Source organism: Eleginops maclovinus, chromosome 15, assembly GCF_036324505.1.
Source record: "Eleginops maclovinus isolate JMC-PN-2008 ecotype Puerto Natales chromosome 15, JC_Emac_rtc_rv5, whole genome shotgun sequence".
Taxonomy (NCBI): domain Eukaryota; kingdom Metazoa; phylum Chordata; class Actinopteri; order Perciformes; family Eleginopidae; genus Eleginops; species Eleginops maclovinus.
The window spans coordinates 5,982,656-6,002,957 of NC_086363.1; the positions used below are offsets into that span (position 1 = coordinate 5,982,656).

At 42.4% G+C, this 20,302-nt stretch overlaps 1 protein-coding gene across 3 annotated transcripts in view; it reads left to right on the forward strand.

Annotated features, from left to right (window-relative positions):
- fut8b (fucosyltransferase 8b (alpha (1,6) fucosyltransferase)) overlaps positions 1–19,815 on the forward strand; it is a 75,780-nt gene extending 55,965 nt beyond the window's left edge. For all 3 annotated transcript variants that reach the window (XM_063901367.1, XM_063901368.1, XM_063901369.1), the window contains exons 5-10: positions 1,150–1,264; positions 5,252–5,489; positions 11,046–11,292; positions 15,754–15,930; positions 16,106–16,256; positions 18,068–19,815. In XM_063901367.1, coding sequence (XP_063757437.1) covers positions 1,150–1,264; positions 5,252–5,489; positions 11,046–11,292; positions 15,754–15,930; positions 16,106–16,256; positions 18,068–18,406 — 1,267 coding nt within the window. In that variant the 3' untranslated portion in view covers positions 18,407–19,815. The remainder of the gene's footprint in view (positions 1–1,149; positions 1,265–5,251; positions 5,490–11,045; positions 11,293–15,753; positions 15,931–16,105; positions 16,257–18,067) is intronic.
- The last annotated feature ends 487 nt before the right edge of the window (positions 19,816–20,302 follow it).

The window sequence follows — 20,302 nt, forward strand, 5'->3', positions numbered from 1 at the left end:
ACAAACGCCGTTGAGAAGTTTTCTCTCTGGTTTTCCTTCTAACTGCATCATGACCGTGAACTTGTTAATGAGTTCTTGCCACAAAACTTAAGTGGCTGCTATGCGATGAAGCGCTTTACAAAGCAAGGCTAGTAGAGTTATTGACGCGTTGTCATAAGGACATCAGGTCGTTTTTGAGAACGTAAATATTTTTTTATGTGGTGCAGTGCAATTTCTCTGGGAATGTCCAGATACTGTGAATTGTAAGGCGAGAAAAAGTGATATGTATGTCCTAACAATTGGGTCTTAAGTAACTTAGAGTTCGTTTCAAATGGTGTTGATTACCAACTTCTCAAAGATGCAGTTTTGCTGTTTGAATATGAAACAGAGGCTGCTTTTATTTCTCGTTGGCAGTCAGGGCAATGTTCATAGTTTTCATGAGGATTGGATTGTAGATAACACTGATTTATTACACAGTTTATTACAAAAATCTCAAAAACAGCTCCCAATAGATGGTGTAGGAAGCAGTGTCTCCTTTCAGCCTATTATTTTAAATACATTTATTATTTATTCATTCATTCCACACCTGGCAGTTATTTTAAAACAAAACATGTGCACTTAACACACATTTTACAGCACATGGTGGAGGGTATAAGCAACATCGTATATTACCTGCCCCTTCTTAAAACAAAATAACAACCAAAAATGAAATAACCATAAAAAAAGTCAAATAAAAAATCTATATTCTGTCAGTCCAAACTGCTTACAAATACCTACAGAAACACAAAACCAGAACACAATGAAAAGTCTACTGCATATTGTCTGATTACTTTTTCTTATACATTTTCTTTAACTTCAAAATGTAAATACAGCCCTTTAAATCGTTCGTCAATTCCAACTTTTTTCTCCTGCGATACTCATCCTCTGAGATTAAAACACGTATGTTTTTTATATTTTCTGGTAGTATTCTTGTTTTTGCTTTATGCATAACTAAAGCAGTCTGTAATTCTATTAAGTCGTTACATTTTAACAGCCTTGACTCAATAAATGATGTGCGTGTATGTTCTCTGGGTTGTACATTATGCAAAATCTCACAGCGTTTTTCTGTAGTATAATTTACTGATATAATAAAACGAAATAATAATATTTGAATCGTGTCTGTGTCTGCAGGTCCATCATGACAGACTTGTACTACCTCAGCCAGGCGGACGGAGTGGGCGAGTGGAGGATAAAGGAGGCTAAAGACCTGTCGGATCTGGTCCAGAACAGAATCACCTACCTACAGGTATCTACCTTCACACCTCTCTCAATCACACACACACACACCGACTTGCCGACGTGCAAACATTTACGCCAATGTTTCCCCTCACAGGTACAACTGTGCATATTCATTTCAACTTTCACTCTCCCTAGTCTCATTTGCATCATCGATAACTGTCAGCATGGCTTTCTAGAGGAGCAGGTGAGGGGTGTGATAGCAGACCGTCTGTCTCAGCAGTCGCATTTGACAAGTAGGGTTCTTGTTGCCTGTCAGCGGTTAGGTGACACACACACACACACACACACGACAGATCGACAGACATGCATATGCAGAAATGCAAAAACGTCTACGCTGCACAAAGACAGACACATTTATTTACTCTGATGCCCATATGTTTAAAGCTCCACACACAACCCTGGGAGCGACAACACACACACTCACCCGCAGCCGCCCCGCTCCACTCTACCGGCTCTGGTGCTGCCGGGTTTTGAAGGTGGGGCGGTTGGCCGCGGCACCGGGCCCCGCAGCATTAATGAGCCGGTATGTTTGATGAAGAGGACCCAGTCAGTCTGGCTGGGCGGAGACAGCACCACTAACAGCTGCTGTCACCACCGCTGAGGGATCACACCGCTCCACCAGCTGCCGCCACTAATTCATCACACACACCGCATCGCGCACAGATGGATTCACCCACACCTACGCAAGCAATCAGCACACACATACGCACAGCCACAAGATTGATGCTCATGCCGGTACACAAAGAGGTGCCCTGTGTTTGTGTGTGTCGGCTATCTCTGTCACACACATCTATATGTACACACGCTGACAGACTCCACCCTCCTCCCCTGCTGTTTCTCTCTCTCTCTCTGCCTTATGCACCAGCCTCTCCCTTCATTCTTGGTTTACCCAACTCCATCCCTGCGTCTGCTCCATCTGTCCCCTCCCGACAGTCACTGAACATAGCTGGCTTCTCCAGATTTCAGCCTTTACAGTACATGGTGGAATTAATTGGTAGTGAGCAAGATCATCTCTTTGATCCTTGGCATTTTTTCACCGCATAACCCAAAGCTCAACTGTCACTCAACAAACGTGCCCAGTTATAATCCCTGAAGCAGCAGCAGGTGAATGGGTTTGCTTGTAGTCAGGAAACCAAAAGAATGAACGCCTGACTCTGCAGTTCCCCTCAGCTCTGCAGTGCTTCTCCCAGATCATTGTTGAGGTTTTCTGGCCTAGACTTTACAGCTTTTGTTTTTGCAACAGGCAGCTGTCATAAATAATATGGTTAAAACCCAGCTGTAAACTAGCTGCAAGGATCCAAAAAGTAACCGACGATGATAGCAGCTTAAGGAGAGCTTTTAACCGTTTATGAGAAAGATGTTTCACCAAAAAGGAGGGTGCAGTTGGATGGCACAAACACATGTCTTTCAATTTTGTATCAATGTTCCTTCAGTTTATATGTCAGTGTTGACTTTACAGCTTTAAAAAAAGTGTTTATTGAAGCTTTACCACTGAGATACTCTGTGTGCTAATGCCTTTTCTTTAAATCCCCTGTGTGGATTAGCAATTTGTTTCCAGTAAAGGGAAAGGAAAGCTCAGCAAGCACTAATAAGAATGAAATCTGTTATACAAAGAGATACAGAATAATGCTTAATGAGAATCATTGCTGGTACTAAAAAGTACAAAAACTGGGGTACATATGATGCAGATCTTGATGAAATAATAAAAAGAATGACATGTTTTTCTGATAAAAATGTGTCTTTTCTCTGTCTGGAGCTCTTTGACAGTCCAGCTATTGTAGATGATAATGCTCTAGTAAACTACTCAGCCCCCTTTGATAACACCTTGTTGCTTTTCCATGCAACAAATGTGTCACAAATTGTGCTCTACAGGTGGCTTTCCCTCAAGGGGTCCAAGATTTTAATGAGCTCGATAGCGTTGGCAACAGAGAGCAGCAAAACAGACATTCTCTATACAAAATGTAATCCAGTTTTACTTCAGACATCTTCAAGTGTCCTTTAATTTTCCACTCTGTTTTTTGAATGTGGGCATTACAGTAGATAATTACCTGAGCTAGACTCTCTATTCCGCTTATCTATTCCTATTCTTCTTCACCGTATTCCTCTACATAAACAATATCACTGTGGTCTCTCTGAACTGAATCACTCCGCCACTGCCTATAGGTTTCACACTCAAAAAAGCACAGCATTTAAACAGGCACTTAACCTGCTGCACAGAGCGGTACTCAGAGGCTGCCTTTGAGCACGCATCCGCCGTCATTATCCTTGAACCGAGTCTCTCTGCGCGTCGGAGTCATTCCAGCCTCATCATTATCAGCCAGGGATCCGACGGGGGCCACGAGGCTCATACGACACGTTGATATCATGCAGGCAATGATGCAGAGCTCATCCAAAAGAAAAAGCTTAACACGAGTTCTCCTGTCAGGACGCCGTTGTACATTATTAGGGCAGTAAGTTAGCTTACACCTTTGGGGCTGGTCGTGAACCGGCAGCCTGTAACTCCGGGGAAATACCTGTGAGGCTTGTTCTGTCAGCTCCATGGCTGCTGTACTCATGATATTGAACAGCAGTTGTGGTAATCCGTTTCCTGCTCTCTTCTTCTCACTGCCCCTCTTTTCCTTTGCCTCTATTCTTTTTCTCATTTCATATTCTTTTTTTTCTATTCTCTCATTTATTTTCCTCTCCCCTGTCCTCCTCCTCCCTCTCTTCCTTTCCCTCTCCTGCGAGTGTGTGATAGGCAGCGTTAGCCGGTGGGTGCCGCGCGGCCTGATTACTGTGAACCATCCACAGCTGCAGCAGCCTAATGAGGAAAACACTCCCATCAGCCCGTAATTGCTGTTTAGGAAGCTGGGTGGCACGAGCGTTGCGGAGTCGCTCAGACCGGCTGCCGAGCAAATCACAAACCGCCCGGCAACCCATTGACAACCCAGCATGTGTCACTCTGTTGGGCTTCCATTTCTTATTTTTTGCGCAATAACAAGAAATCTTTGTTTTTTCCCCCCAGTGCCTCTCATTTGGTATTCTTCCCGTCAAGACTATGTATGATATCAAGCTAATTTATGATATGAGAGTGGAACGGGGAATTGGAGACAGAACAAAAAGAAAAGGCAGGGAGAGCTTCGGAGAGAAAAGATGGGAGAACATTGAAGGGAAAAAATAATAAGAGCAATGAAAAGAGCAGGGAGACAGAAGAGGAACTCAAACGAGATTAAGAAGGAAGACATATTAAAGGATAACTCTGGGGATTTCTTTAGTCTTCTAATTGTCAACAAACCCCAGGAAAACACCCAATAATTTATCCATCCATCAATAATCTCTAACTTCCCCCAGCAATGTCACTCGATTACTTTCTACTGACAAGTGATAACATCCTAAAAAAGCTTGTCGCAAATACATATTTGTAGATATCTTATTATGTTGCTGTGGCTCAGTAATCTTTAGCAAATGTAACTCAAACAGCAGTAAATTGTGCATTTTCCAGCTACCAATTCAGCCTCATACGCTTGTGAATATTTACAGCTCCAGCACAGTGTGTGTGTGCAGCACTTGAAATAAACCACAGCCCCCATATTCATAGCATTGAAGATAAATGCAATGGTGTGGCTGATTGATGTGTTTTTAACTGTGCACATAAATATCAGACTTGTGTTACATAAACCGTGCTTTCTACCATGAGAAATAGCCAGTTTTTAACTTTAAAAATATGCGGAAAAAAGAAGCCGAAAGAAGATGGTAAAGAAGACTTTCCAATGCCGTCATTGAGAGAGAAACGAAATGAAAAACTGGCAGGTAAAGAGAGAGGGACAAACCATGAAAAAGATTGAACAGGTATGAAATTAGAGCCAAGTGGAATATGAGACAGACAGGCAAAGGGAACAAAGAAAACAATATCAGCCATGTGTTATTACAAGTCAGAGAGCAGGGCTTTGAGAGATAGAAGAAGAAGGTCAAGCAATACAAAATGTTGATACATTCCTCCCTCTTTTCCCCCCAGAACCCTCCAGACTGCAGCAAGGCGAGAAAGCTGGTGTGTAACATCAATAAGGGCTGCGGTTACGGCTGCCAGCTCCACCACGTCGTCTACTGCTTCATGATCGCTTACGGCACGCAGCGCACGCTCATCCTGGAGTCCCACAACTGGCGCTACGCCCCCGGCGGCTGGGAGACCGTCTTCCTGCCCGTCAGTAACACCTGCACCGACCGCGCCGGGGCCACCACCGGACACTGGTCAGGTATGTACACACACACACAACCAGCCATGGCGTCAGTGCTGCCTGCAAAACGATCTCATTGGTTGCTTATTAATCAAATTACCCTTGAGTTTTTTGGTCCATCTTTTGTGCAGCTGCAGCGGAAAAAACAAAGTGTGAATTCCCTGGCTAAGCCCGACTGTGCAATTTCTGTTAAAGCACTTTGGCAGCAAATGTAGCAGCAGCAGGTTACTGTATAATGCTTTCATTGCCAAGAAATCCTGTGACTTGAGTTCAGTAAACAACGGCTCCTCTGACCTGCCGCAAGTTTTACTTTTACTGTCTGATAGAGACAAAGATTGCAGTCACCAACTCTTGCAGAAAAGTTGTTTATTTATTAAAACGGAAGATCTTAGCAATGTTTTGATTTCTATCTGTATTCTGAGTGTCTTTCATCATGGCCTATCTATAATTAATCCCAGTGATTATGGCTAATGTAAAGACTTGTAACTGTTTATCTGTTGTACACAAAGGTTTCTACACAAACTTACTTAAGGGTCTTATATTATCACAATTAAAACTTGCCTAGTGCAATGTAAACATTAGCATAGCAAAGACTCACTTGGACAACAATTTATAATCTAGTGTTGACTGGGAAAATTGTGTTTGCTCTAAAACATGAAAGTAAAAAAGTGCTTGAACCCCCTGAGCATAGGTCCACTGCTCTACTCTTGAAGTGTTGTGTATGAATCGATCGAAAACATCCCGTATTCAGCCATTCATTTATTTATTTTATTAAGAGGAAAGTGAAAATGTCTGCCAGTGAAAGGCATAAAGGATCATAAACATCTATTCAGAGGCTTGGCAGTAAATTAGCCTCTAAACGTTTTTTAAGGTTAACCCTGAGATGGGATCTCAAGTTGAGCTAGGCTACAAAGGGGATGTTGGATCCTTCTGGTTGTACTGACTCCCTAACCTCCTTTTTCAGCAATACTATGAAATATCTCAACTTGTACTGAATTGATCGGTACATTCATTCATAGTTCCCAGACAATTTATCCATTTAGCTTTGGTTGCAATGGTGGTTACACATTTACCACCAGCACCAACACGAGGTTCAACAGGTATATGGTGGATTGACTTTACATGGGGTACTGTCAAATCCCCCTTAGGATTAATTGTTTTATTTTGGTGAACCCCTTAAAACCTTAAGATGGTGAACATGGTAGACTTTATAAATCATCAGCATGTTAGCATTTTAATTTTCTAGCTTAACGATAGCATTTAGCTCGTAGCACAGCTGTGTCGCAGTACAGCCTAACAGAGCTGCTAGCCTCTCTGTAATCTTTGTATCTTGTTATTTAGGTGTGCTATTATTGATCCACAAGACATGGACTATCCATAACAAACACCATGTTCAGCTTAATGTAGTTTATATGTATGGTTGATTACACCAATGATCGATGTGCTTGTTTTGGGGGAAAGCACCTCCTTTCCAACCCTCTGGTACGAGTCGAAATTTGTATTTTGATTTGATTAATGGATAACTTACAGTATAGGTGTGTTAAGCTGACAAAACAAAAACGTGATGAGGATTTGTAGGTTTTAATATAGGACTATGCCTGTGTCCTCCTCTTTCTCTCTATCACTTCCCCCTCATTGCTTTCTTGTTCTCGTCACTGCATCCTTTCAGCTGTATATTTTTTCTCCTATCGCTTCATTTGACTTGAGCTCTCCTGGGTTCTCCCTTCTTATCTCGTGCTCTCCTAGCGTCTTCCCTTTTTCTTATTCTCCTGCCTTTCATGTGTCCTTTCCTGATATTTAATGTCTTTCTCCAGCGCCTGTCTCACAAACAGCCTCCTATAGATCCATATATGCCATCTGGCTTCTCACAGCCAGCAGCCAATTCACTACAAACGCCACTCCCTGGGCCGTTTAGCTTTCTGAAATCTCATTATTCTTAAGTCTTGTAATTTGCAGAGGCCGTCTTTTCTGTTGACCAGGCCAGGTAATTAGCTCGGCATAGTTAATGTAAACCTTTTGCATACTTGGCTACACACGTGCTCATCTTTTATTTAGCCTAGAAGGCCCCATTGAGCTACCAGATCTCTTCTGTTTTGTTAACAGTGCAGGCAAAAACACTCCTCGGGGGACTGGACCACACTGGGATAGTAAAACCTTGGATTAATAAATAGATATGCATTGAATATCTCACTAATTTAGCGGAGTGTTTGTCCATGCGAGTGCTATTACAGCGTTTGAATGTCCTGAATACTGATCTCCTTTAAAAAAAAAAGTGCAATAGCCACATGAATTTGCAAGTGTTGTTATACAGTGCACTGGCCTTTGATTCTGAGGTTTGTGTGTGTGTGTGTGTGTGAGCTCCCTTGCAAATGACTCGAGATGATAAAGGGCTCTGCATAGTGCCTGGATTGCAGAGAGCTTTGCACCTTAAGGACAGCGTCATTTTTCTAATTTTGTTTCTCATAAATCCTAGTCATCTGGTCTCTGCCGTATTATTTCGCGGTAAATGCCACCACTCCTTTGTAGTCACCTTCTATTAAAAATGTAATGAGCATACTGCTTTGGGTGTTCTATAGTTAGCATGTCTTTCTGTTCTTCGCTTTGTGGTTTTGTTGGAAATTGACATTGTTAGTATTTTATGTAGCAGCCCTATTTAATTCCATCCCTCCTCATTTATCTTTGCATGGTTTACCCACTTTCATTCAAGTGTTTTCCCTAGGATTTGAGTCATTTATAGACAGAGAGAGGATGTGCAGTATATTCATGTGTGACAAAAATCAAAGGTAATGATAGAGTCATTAGGGGACCTGCTGGTGTTCTTCCCTCCGATGGAAACCAAAAGAAACAAGAATATACACTTTAAAATAATCATAACATGCAGGGAAGCCCTGTATGATCTGCTGGTTGTCAGAAAATAGAACAATTGTGTGGAGCTTTATATTGATGCTACAGCCATTAACCATCAACAGGCTAATGGCTAATGACTGGTGACTGTTCAGTTTTAGCAAAATAAAATGTGTCCTTTTACCAGCAATTGAGCAAATGTACTACCCATTGCATATTTTACCAGCTAAAAGATGGTGGTAATTTGCATAACCTGTTTATGATTATTTAATGGGAAGACTAATAAAAGTTGAACCACCTTGTATATTTTATGACTGGCTACAAATATGAGTCCAAATCCAAACCCAGTTTTTAGTACTTGACCATTTTCAATTCTCATAGTAGCTTACATATTTCTGTCAGTACTAAAAGAAAGAAATATCTGTTAATCCCACCCCTCCGGTCTATGAATCCACTGGTGCGTGTTGCTGTTTTACTACAACTTTTTAAATTCAGTGGACGGCATGAGCGCTCTGAGCACCATTTTTTTTTTAAGGTAAATTCCGAGCACACAAAGGGGAAAACCAGACTTCTTGTGGAGCAATGGTTCGTTGATCAAAGAGCTAATTTGCCAAAGAGAGTGTTTTCCTTTGAGGTCCTCTGTCGAGATATTACTGCCTTATGAGCGAGTCTGAGAGCGGCCGCAGAAACATAATGTTCCCTGCCATGTTAGGACTGGAACAGGAGTTCTCCAAGTTCATAAATTTCATCTTAAATGCATTATGAATGGAGAGGCTTCGTATTTTGTGTCTGGATGACTGGTTCTCCAGTTTCATAGCTGTGTTAATCGCATGCAATATTTATTAGGCTCGGTATACACCATAGGCTTAAAATACAGTGTAGGAATTCTGTGTGAGTGCTGACTTTCATGCGTTAAGTCATGACACATACAGGAAATATATGCAGATGCTCTGGAGTTGAGAGGAAATTTAAAAGAGCTTTGTGATCTAATTAAGTATCTGTGGGAGGCAGACACACTGCATCTCTGTGCATTTGTGCCAAGAAGTGCAGGCCTCATAACATGCCCATTCCCCTTTATGTGGATCATGCCAATGCTGTTATATAAGCAAAGACAGGCCTGGGAATATTTCTTCTGCTCAATATTTAATGCTTCTACCAATTTATATTCAGTTCATGCTCAGACATACACACACATAAATCGAAGCCTCTGTTTCTGTCCTTGTTTTTCCCTTTCTGTGAAAGGCCATTTCTAATGACTCATTATGCCATTTACTTGGAAGTGTGTTTGCATCTGTATTAGGGACTGTCGGTGGCAGTTAGAGAACACACTCTAGCCTCGCAGAACGCAGGCCTCAAACTTGTTTTTGTGTAAATCGGGGGTTTACACAAACACACACACAGACAAAAAAAACTCTCCTTGGGTTTTAAGACTGAAAGAGAGTGAAGGTTTTGTCTGCCAGGCATATCCCTTCTGGTGCGATGAGATTAGCTGGGGCTCTTTGTGTGTGTGTGTGTGTGTGTGTGTTTGTGTGTGAATGCACATTTCTTTTTTATTGTTGTTTTTTTTGGATCCCCTTTAGTTGTCTGTGTTGGATCACCTTTATTCCATCTGATAACAAACCCCCTTACAAGCATGCATGTGTGTGTATTGTCATGTACATGTGTGTGGGTGGGGTACATGAGCATTGGCATGATCCTAAGTGCGTGTTCCTCCACCTTTGTTCACGCATGCAGGTGTGCAGCATGCACCTGTACGCATCTTTGTTTATGGACACTTGGCCTTGATGTGCATGGAGGTCTGGCCGTGCACGGGGCCTTATCCTGCCCAGAGAGGTGAGCTTCGCAATCAGCCCTGCTCAAGCCTCTGCCCAGGGCCAAGCAGAACTGAGCCTGAAGGGGCCAGTGGCAGATCACCAACCTCACCAATCCAGGTCCTTCCATCGGCCCCTGGCCCTACACAGCCGTGATGGAAAGGAGATTACCTTGGCCTTTAAGCAAGGACAGGCAAAGAGCAGCTGTCAATCACAGAAGCTGGACTCACTGGGGTGGGGGGGTTGGATTGATGCTGGAAATGGAATGCATATAATAGTGCTTAACAATAATTTTGAAATATATCAATGCATCACAACCCGATCATTCATTCTGACGGAGAAAAACTATGCTTTGTGACTTGCTGATTTATTTGAACTCGATGAACTAAAGTTGTCTAACCTGAACAGGAACATTCATGGGGATTTCCATCAGAAATGAAATGACTCAAGTCTTTGGCTTTCTTTATCCTACAGACAACCAGTTACTGATACGAGGTCTGAAGCAAAGTCAAGCAAGTCAATTTAATTCTTGTTGCCAAAAATCACAAATGACTTTTGATTTAAACACTGGTAGTGCTGATAGGTGTGTCCATTCTGCAGAAAATAAATCACTAATTTTGATAATCCATGAGTTTATTACATTGTTTTAAAACCCCAAGGATTTGCTGGTTCTCAGATGAATGCCTTTTTGCTCTGCTTTTTATTGTATCATTTGGTCTGCCAGAAAGCAACCGGCAATTTGATGACATTGCCTCGGGCTCTGGGAAACTGCACTGATTGTTTTTCTCTGTAGTAACTGATATTTTATAGATTAAACAATTGGTGAATGAACATTATCATTGGTTACAGCCCTTAACTCGAGCTCTGCTGTCTAAAAGGTTGAATCAGTTTTGAATATTGAGTGTCTTATACCCAACAGGAGAGGCCCACGATAAGGACGTCCAGGTTGTGGAGTTGCCCATCGTGGACAGCCTCCATCCTCGGCCCCCCTACCTGCCCCTGGCCATCCCTGAGGACCTGGCCCCACGCCTGCACCGTCTGCACGGCGACCCCTCCGTCTGGTGGGTGTCCCAGTTTGTCAAGTACCTGGTGCGGCCGCAGTCGTGGCTGGAAAAGGAGATCCAGCAGACCACGGCCAAGCTGGGCTTCAAACACCCCATCATCGGGTAAGGACACTCAGTGTGTGTGGCTCTGTTTTCTCTCTCTCATCTGTGGTTACAAACCCTTTAGAAATAAAAGCTTTGTCGCTATAGCATACCTCCACAATTATATTTACAAAGTGCTGCACAGTCAAAGCGAACAGAAGCCAGAGGAAGAAGAAAACAATGACATGGCCGTGAGAACACACACATTGCTTTGGGTGAGGTTAATATGAGGTTAATGCAATTGTAATAAAATCAACATAATTTGCCGTTTGTTTTTTCTCTAGTTAATGTTACATCTCTATCGTTCCTGTACAGTCCTTTGCTTGTCATAGTTGCGGCTCCCAGTTACACGAATCAACTTGAAATTTCATCACTCTCTACTTTATAAAATCGCTGTTATGATGGGTCTGATTCTGACTTTTTCTAATGTATTAATGTCCCCATGAGGGTCCTTATTCCCTAGTCCAAGACCTTCTGATCTGATATTGTTTCTAAAGCAATTAAATAGCTGTTAAGTAAAAGTATCTCAGACAACCAGACAAGACATGAGGAGCTTGTAATGCTGTTAATGGCCGCATTAAAGATGAAAAGCTGGAAGCCTTTCTTTTATCTTCAATAGTCTTTGTTGATTAAAGCATTAGCTGGGCCGCATTCTATATTTTTGTAATTGTCAACAAATCCCTTAAAAATACCCAAAACAACAATAAATAAATCCAACAAACAATTATTATCTTTGTTGCCAAAGCCTGATTTACTGAATGTCATTCCTCTCTGCCATAGAGCTCCAGAAACTATTCAAAGCACAAAACTGAGCCTCACTGCATTAATCCTCAGCTGAAAACAGTCCCATAATGCACAATTTACTCCTGTTGTATAATAGTTACTAAAATCCTAAGTGATTTAAGGTTTAATGTCAAATTGGAGGCCTGTGTTTACAGATTTAAAGTTTTTTTTAACCTTTTTTAGGACAATTCCCGTAATGTCTGGTTAGCTGTCAGTCATGGGAAAGTGTTTGAACTGAGATACTTTGCTGAGATTCTCTAAAGTTAGTCGCATGAGACTGAACCCCCTCAGCTGGCAAAGGAAGTGGTTTAAAACTAATTCTTAGAGTCATATTCAAATGGTTAGTGAAGTCAGCCTGGTTTACTCCTTTCACCCTCTTCAAAGGATTCTCACTTTTCATAACCCCCTCTTTTTCTCATCTTCTTCTATATGTTTTGCTGCAAATAATCATCCCTGCTCTTTCCATTTCTACCTCCCTCTCTCACTTTTCCCCGTCGCTCTCGCTATTACTCAGATGCTCTCCTCTTGGGGTTTTAGCTCTCGGCCTTTCATCAACCTGGCATCCTCCATCTCCGTCTCCCAGCCCTCTTTGACTCTCCTCCCCCTTTTTTTTCTGGGACTCCTCCAAAACTTTTCCTATCTCCCCATCTTCTCACATCCTCTCATTTGCTCTGTCTTCATTTGTTCACCCTGCTTCAAGACACTCACCTCTCACTCACATTCCCCAGGCGCAAATCCCGTACCACAATTCTCTTGCTCTCCTAGTTTTACACACATCTATATCAGTGTTCTTTGTGTCCCCCCCTGTACCCACCCTTTTCTCCAGCATATCACTGGGGAGAGGCTTATTGAAATGATGTGCTGGGAAGAACAAAGTTTTCATCCCTTTTTCTTTCCCGGTCCCTCCTCAGCTCTCAATACATCCACTCTACTGCGCACTGATGTTGCAACAAAGTGCCTGTGCGCCTCCATCAGCACTGTGGGGGAAGGCGATATGTGTGCGTAGGGAAAAGTGAGGGAAAGTGGGGGGGGGGGAGTTAATGTGAGATGCAGCAGTGGGGCTGAAAGAGATCTATAGTTTCAGTGCAAGAAAAAGGCGAGAGGGTGGCAGCAGTGGGGGGTGTAAGGGTTGATAGAGAGGGTACCAAGAGGGATAGAAAGGCAGCTTGTCCCCAGAGTACCCAGCAACCTCCAACCGACCCCCACCCCGCTCATTCAACACCACCACAACTCTCTCCCCGCCGCTCCCTCAGGACGCGAGCGGAAGGAAGGCTGGAAGCCGCCGACTAAAAGCAGCTATCAGCAGCGCGCCATACTGCCACCGGTTAATGCTTCCTGATGGCTGGTCGCAGGGAGGGAGGGAAAGTTGGGTTGCTGCTTCTATTGCAGATTCTAGAATAGCCTTATCGCCATGGCAATAAGGCTACCAAGTGATGGAATTATGCGTTTCATAATATGTGGTTTCAGCTGTTTATATGACTCACAGAATCTCTCAGATTAAAACGCGAATAAAATTCCTTTTGAAGGATCGATATCGTAAAAAACATGTTGTTATTATAGTATTACTTGTAAAAAACACACGTTGGGATTTAAAAGGGGCCCTATGTTGCTTATTTTCAGGTGTCATATTTGTATTTTGTTCATGTTTACATGCTTTAATGTTCATATAATGCTTGAAACTGTATTTTTACCTACACAAAATCAGCAGTTTATTTGCATTTGATTTAATTTTTTACTGCTCATTTCAAAATATCCCAGTTTACAATTAGGGTACATCATAATATTCTAGCATAATGTGGAACATGGGGATACAACTTTTTACGAATAAAACTGATTTTGAATCGGCTATGTCACGAAAAATCCAGCTATTAGTTAAACTCCCTTACACGGCAAATTAAAGGAAAGACTCCACAAGAGTTACAGACCTTTCCCTATCAGGGTATAATTGTGAATTTTGACCTGATTTGACGTCAAAGTGAACGTTGAATAAGCATTTATTCTACCGCAAGTAGAGATGTAATATGGTAATATCTTTTCATCCCATGCTGCTGATGGGCAACCAGAGGTCATTGTCAAACAAATCATTTATTCCGTCTACATGGTATTGTCAGGATCCAGCAGAATCAGCACTGGGTGTGTGTGTGTGTGTGTGTGGGTGTTTGGTCTCTTATGTATGCTTTTACGCCCACCGTGAGGATTGCCCTGCCTCGCCAGTGCTGTATGAGTAGAGACTAAATTAATTGAATTATTGTGGCAGTGGTGTGGGAGAGTCCCGGGGAGGCGGAGGAGGGAGGAGATGGCTAAGAGCTAAGCAATGCCTGTGCCGCTCTGACAGAGAGAGAAAGGACCACAACAAAAAGAGAGTTCACATGAACAAAAACCAGAAGACATGAAAGCCGCGAGGGAGTGGGAGAGAAAGACCCTGACAAAAGAGGGAAAAGCCTGGAGTCATGACCTCGGTCTGAGATGAGAGACAGCGAATGAAAGGATCCGACACCCCCGCTGACACCTCGCTCACCTGTTCTGACTCCATTCTTCCACGTAAAAAAAAAAGTCTATTCCTGATGCGACCAATCCCCAGTCACTGTCTGATCACCGGCCAGTGGTGGAGGCTTGTTTATTTCTTTAGACCTCTGACTCTCTCCTCTTTTTCCTCCCCTACCTCATTCTCACAAACAAGCTAGAGGCAGCCTTGAGGTTAGAGAAGCTGTTTGAATCCCTAAAGCGACCGAGGGAAAAGTTAAAGACTGATTTCTCCACCAAATGCTCTTGACCCTCCTATGTTCCAGTAGAGCTGCTCCTGGGTGGAACTCTGTATATGTTCGTGAAATATGTACATGTTCACTCCCCTGATAGGTGAAGGTTGAAAAATGGTCGTCTTATATTGGAAATTTAATTTGCTCCTCAGGCCAGAAGTCACAATGCAGATGTGGCTGGGTAGTTTTGTAATTGAATTTTGGATGGAATAAAATCGTTCATCCATCAGTTTGAGTGATGCTCCCACGTCAGGAGCAGCAACGTTTCCATTCTCGCTCGTCTTTTGTTCCGTCTTCAAGCTGTGCTCTTTCTCTCATATGTTCCACCGCTGACGGCGGAAACTCTGTGTCCTTGATTATTGCAAGCGATGACAGAAATATGAAAAACTACAGTCGAGTTAGTTATTTCCTGTCCGTCCATGTTTCTCAAACGTCGTATTTTTCTGTCACCGCTTGCCTTTTATTTTATTTCTTTGTGTTTCGTCCCACCAAAGATTTCAAAGGGATACAGTTAGAGTGCTGTTTCTATTTAGGATTTTATGAAACAAATCAAAAACACACTGTTCAGTTAAACTAGAATCTTTCACTAAGGATAAAACAACTTTATTCACAAGTGCATTCAGAGATTGAAAACCTCTGCCAAGGCCAAATGCCATACCTTGCATTGATAGCACATCAACTACTACTTCATGAAAAGAATGCATTCTCTTGAAATAGGTTTACATTTTTAAGAGTAAGTGCAATGTTGCTCTAAAAGAAACGTTATTGGGAGGACTATATTTATACTCCCTACTACTTTAGAGTGCAGTTGAACAAAACACCAACTTATCAATACAATATGAAACCAAACAAACAGCGTTGAGAAAGGAAGAAAAGCTTCTAGTTTACAGCAGTTATGATACGAGTGTGTGACCCTGTCTGTGTCACCCCTGTCTGTCTGCAGAGTCCACGTGAGGAGGACGGATAAAGTGGGGACGGAGGCCGCCTTTCACCCCATAGAGGAGTACATGCTGCATGTGGAGGAGCAGTTCCAACATCTGGCCAGACGTGTCCACATCGACAAGAAACGAGTTTACCTGGCAACCGATGATCCCTCCCTGCTGCAGGAAGCAAAGACCAAGTCAGTTTTGTGTGTGTGTGTGTGTGTGTGTGTGTGTGTGTGTGTGTGTGTGTGTGTGTGTGTGTGTGTGTGTGTGTGTGTGTGTATGACTGTCTGCCTAAGTGTTTCTCTCAGATTCTGAAAATACTTATTTAATCTCATCGTGTCTTGTGACTTTGTCCCCCCCCCCCCCCAGGTATCCAGAATATGAGTTCATCAGTGATAACTCCATCTCGTGGTCGGCAGGCCTTCACAACCGCTACACCGAGAACTCGCTGAGAGGAGTCATCCTGGACATCTACTTCCTGTCTCAGACCGACTTTCTGGTCTGCACCTTCTCCTCACAGGTCAGCCCACAGGCAACGTTTACAGACAGCTTGATACGGGGCATCCTTGCAGTGTGTTTTGATTAAATTGACTTTTTGGGATGGATTTGTTGGGATGAAAGCAGTCCAAACACACTTTGATGTGCGCTTGCCAGCAGACAAGGAAGCATGGAGGTGGAATAAAATAATAATGGTGGCATTTTATGTTGTTTCGGGTTATATGTTGTGACCCCATGTGTGCCAGCCTCCAGACTTATTTAGTATAATTAGAAGAAATGCTAATATGTGTTCCGATTTGCTTTGAAACCTGAACGGCCAAGTATCTAACAGCACTACTTTAAGTTCCCATTATAAAAATCACACTTGATCAGTGGTGGAAGTCAAAATTAATCAGATTTCTTAAGTCTGATATATTTTTCCACTGCATATGTGTGGATAGCTTTATTATTCAACTTGTAATGAGTGCTTACAGTAAATACGAAAAATTCTTGATTGTTTTATTTTAATCAGACTTTATTAGTCATAGGGCAGGAATGTAGTTTATTTTCATTAAATATACATATTTTTCAAACAGGAGTCCTATGTGCCTAAACCATAAAGTAGGATCAGGAGGCGTTTCCAGCAGGGTGGAGTGTGTGGGAGAAAAACTTTAGGATTTGAGCATTTGCAGTCCATTTATATGCACTGAAACCTTTAGAGCATATAACCTTGTACTTGTGACTGAATACATGTAAATTATAGTCAAAAGTTAATGATTTGTTTGGGAAAAAAACCCTCTTAACCCAAGGTTGACATTCTGGAAATCGTCTCGACCTTTCAGGCACATCTTATGACCTTCATCAGAGGAAAAAGCTCAGTTGTCATGGAGGTAATTCAGTTGTTATCATGTGACCTCAGTTGTCACATTACTGAATCTCCAGGCTGAGCCTTCTCTAGATCAGGTGAAAACAGTTTAACCGTTTGAAGGAAATCAGAGCTCAGACTAATCACAGTGGAAGGTAACCAGATGTGACTCAAAGCTCATGATTATTGCAGAAAGAGGATCTGTTTTTTTCAAACTGCTATTTTGGAAATAAATAATAGACTTTGAAGAGGAAAATGATTGCTTTTGGTCCTAAATTCACAATAACAAGTGAAAGAACAGAATTGCAGTTTAAAAAGAGGAATAAGAATAACCTTGGCACAGAGATGACCCTTCAATAAAAGCACAGAGGAGAACACAAATACCTTGATTATATTTTTAATTATGAACGCAGCTTTGGAAAAAAGATAATGTCAGACAAAAGGTTTTGTGCTAAAATAGCGTGTTAGAGCTGTCGAGAAGACAACAGTCACTTGATGTTTCCAGTTTGTCACAAGGCACACCAGAACCTGTTTGATAATCATAAGCATGTAATTGTCAACAACCTCATTGTCCCATTTTTACTCACATGATTCACAGCCCATTTATTACGGATGTGACTTTACAAAGGCATTTGTCATCCATTATTCTGATCATCTCAGCTTCTAAAGTGCTGTTTTATAGAGAGTTATAACCCCGGAGTGGACGGGCTTACTGCCAAGCCTAAAAATAATATGTGAGCCGCATACTTCCTATTCACACTCCGGCTTTAATAGTCCACTTCAAGGATCTGACTGGAATGAGTTGCTTAACACATTTTATCCCTCTTTTACCAGGGCTGAAACGCAAAGTATATGTCTTACAAAGAGAAATCCTTTTGAACCTCTAGCAGCATGTTCTCTTTCCTCCCCAGCCTTGTTGTCAAGACAAATACGCGCATGTGAATGTATAGATGTAAGAAAATAATCCCCCGTTTCTGTTTCTGTCTCAGGTCTGCCGTGTAGCCTATGAGATTATGCAGACACTGCATCCAGACGCTTCCTCCTTCTTCTATTCCCTGGACGATATCTACTACTTTGGAGGTCAAAACGCCCACAACCAGATCGCCATCTACCCACACCAGCCGCGCAACAGCGAGGACATTCCCCTGGAGCCCGGGGACGTGATCGGCGTGGCAGGAAACCACTGGGACGGATACTCCAAAGGCATCAACCGCAAAATGGGCCGCACTGGCCTCTACCCTTCCTACAAGGTCAAAGAGAAAATCGAGACGGTGAAGTACCCGACGTACCCCGAGGCTGACAAACTGCTCAACACTCAAAATAAGTAAAAGAAGAAATGAAGATAAAAGAAGCGAAGGTGTGAGGAGAAACACGCAGACTCCGATTCCAGGGAAGGAGGCTGCTTTTGTACAGAATAGAGAGGCGTACTCAGTGCGCTAAGCTGCGAAGAAAATAAAAAGCCTGCGCCCAGGGGTGAAAGGAGTGAGAATGCACTCTGTGTGTTTATTTGAGAGTGTGTGTGTGTGTGTGTGTGTATGTATGCGGGCGCGAACATGTGTGTGCACTTGTGTAAATGCCTGTGCATATGTCAGGTCATGGAAGACTTGCACCCTACCACTACTCCCCCTGCCCGATGCTCTGACGTCGGGTCTGTAGAGATGTAGACGTGAACATTGATTTTAAATAAAGCAAGAAAACAATTAAAATCTTCACAGCTGACCGAGCTCGCTCTCCTGAGACAGGAAAGGGACTACTGTAAGACTCGCACGCTGGAGTGAGCTTCAAATCAATGACTGAAAAAAAAAATGATGACAAACTGGAAAAAAAGTGTTTTGATTTTTATTTAATTGCTTTCAGTGGTTCTGATTCTAATCTTGCCTTTTTTCTTTCTCTCCTGTTTTTTTGTTTTTTGTTTACTGAATGTACTGTATCCCCTTCTTGCCATGCTCACCTCTGCCCCATCACCCCCCACTCACTGTACTTCATCCATCTCGTCTTTTCATGTGCAATTAATTTAAAATACCATATTGTGCTTTTATCAAGTGTTTTTAAACAGTTTTAATTTTGTGAGTACGGGGCTTGTGCATTGTATACTGTACAGTGTGTGTGCGTGTGAGGATGGAAGTGTGTGTGTGTGTGTGTGTGTGTGAGATCAAGTGTGCCTGTGTGTGATGTTTTAAGGGGCCATGTGACGACCTGGTGCCTGATTAATGGTGAGCAGTGTGTTTTTATCTATTCTGGCTGTCCTCCTGACTGAATAGTGTTTGTATGGCCAGCAGGGGACTGGCAGTGACAGTGGGGACTGTCCTCAGCCCCCACCCCCCCCCCCCCCCCCACCCCACCACAGCACTTGGAACAATGGTGATCTAGTCACTCGGCTGGTGAATGCTCTAGTGAACAATGGTAAGATTATGTGGAGATTGGTGAACTCATGGTGCACGCACACACACAGACACAGGAGCCGTCCCGAGGCTCACCAAAAGAAGCACTCCACTGAGATAATGTCCTTTTTTCAGCATCTCTGCTCTTTTCTGTCCATCTGTTCGTTTGTTTGTTTGTTTGTTTTTTTTACTTCTAACATTGCTGTTTTAAAATAAATGAGGAAGAATATGCCTATGTTTAAAAATGATAATGTCATATCAAACTCAGTCCCCCATCATGAAGGCTTTTTTATCATAACTTATGTTCTTGGGCATTGTCTTTGATAACCACAGATCGAATAAACTTGAGAAACCAACACAGCAGTTTTTTTATTTTTTCCCTTTTGGTCTGATTCTGTTCGCCATCTGCTCCTCCATCTCTCCGGTGACACCTGCTCGTTCAATCAGCCTGAACAAGCCTCTGCATTACACACATTCCAAACTGGGAATCCAGGCTTCGTGTATTTTTGAAGAGTTCATTTCCTGAAGGGTACCCATCTATTTTTGAAGAGTTACAGTCATTACCTGAAGTTCATCTTTTGATATTCCCATAAAAAGGAGGACCCTGCTTCTAAAATTGATATAATTTTGTCATCCCAGGATTAGAGTGTACACTCCCACCTTCAAAAGTACCAGTAGTTTGTTTTATAAATCATTCAGCAAATGTCTGAATCCATTTCCAAGTCGTTACAGAGCCCCAAATCTTCAATCTTTCTTTGATCTACGTTACGAACTAAAGATGGAGATCAGTACCTTCAACAGAGACATAAGCGTCCTTCGTTTAGATATTACTTGTGACAGCTA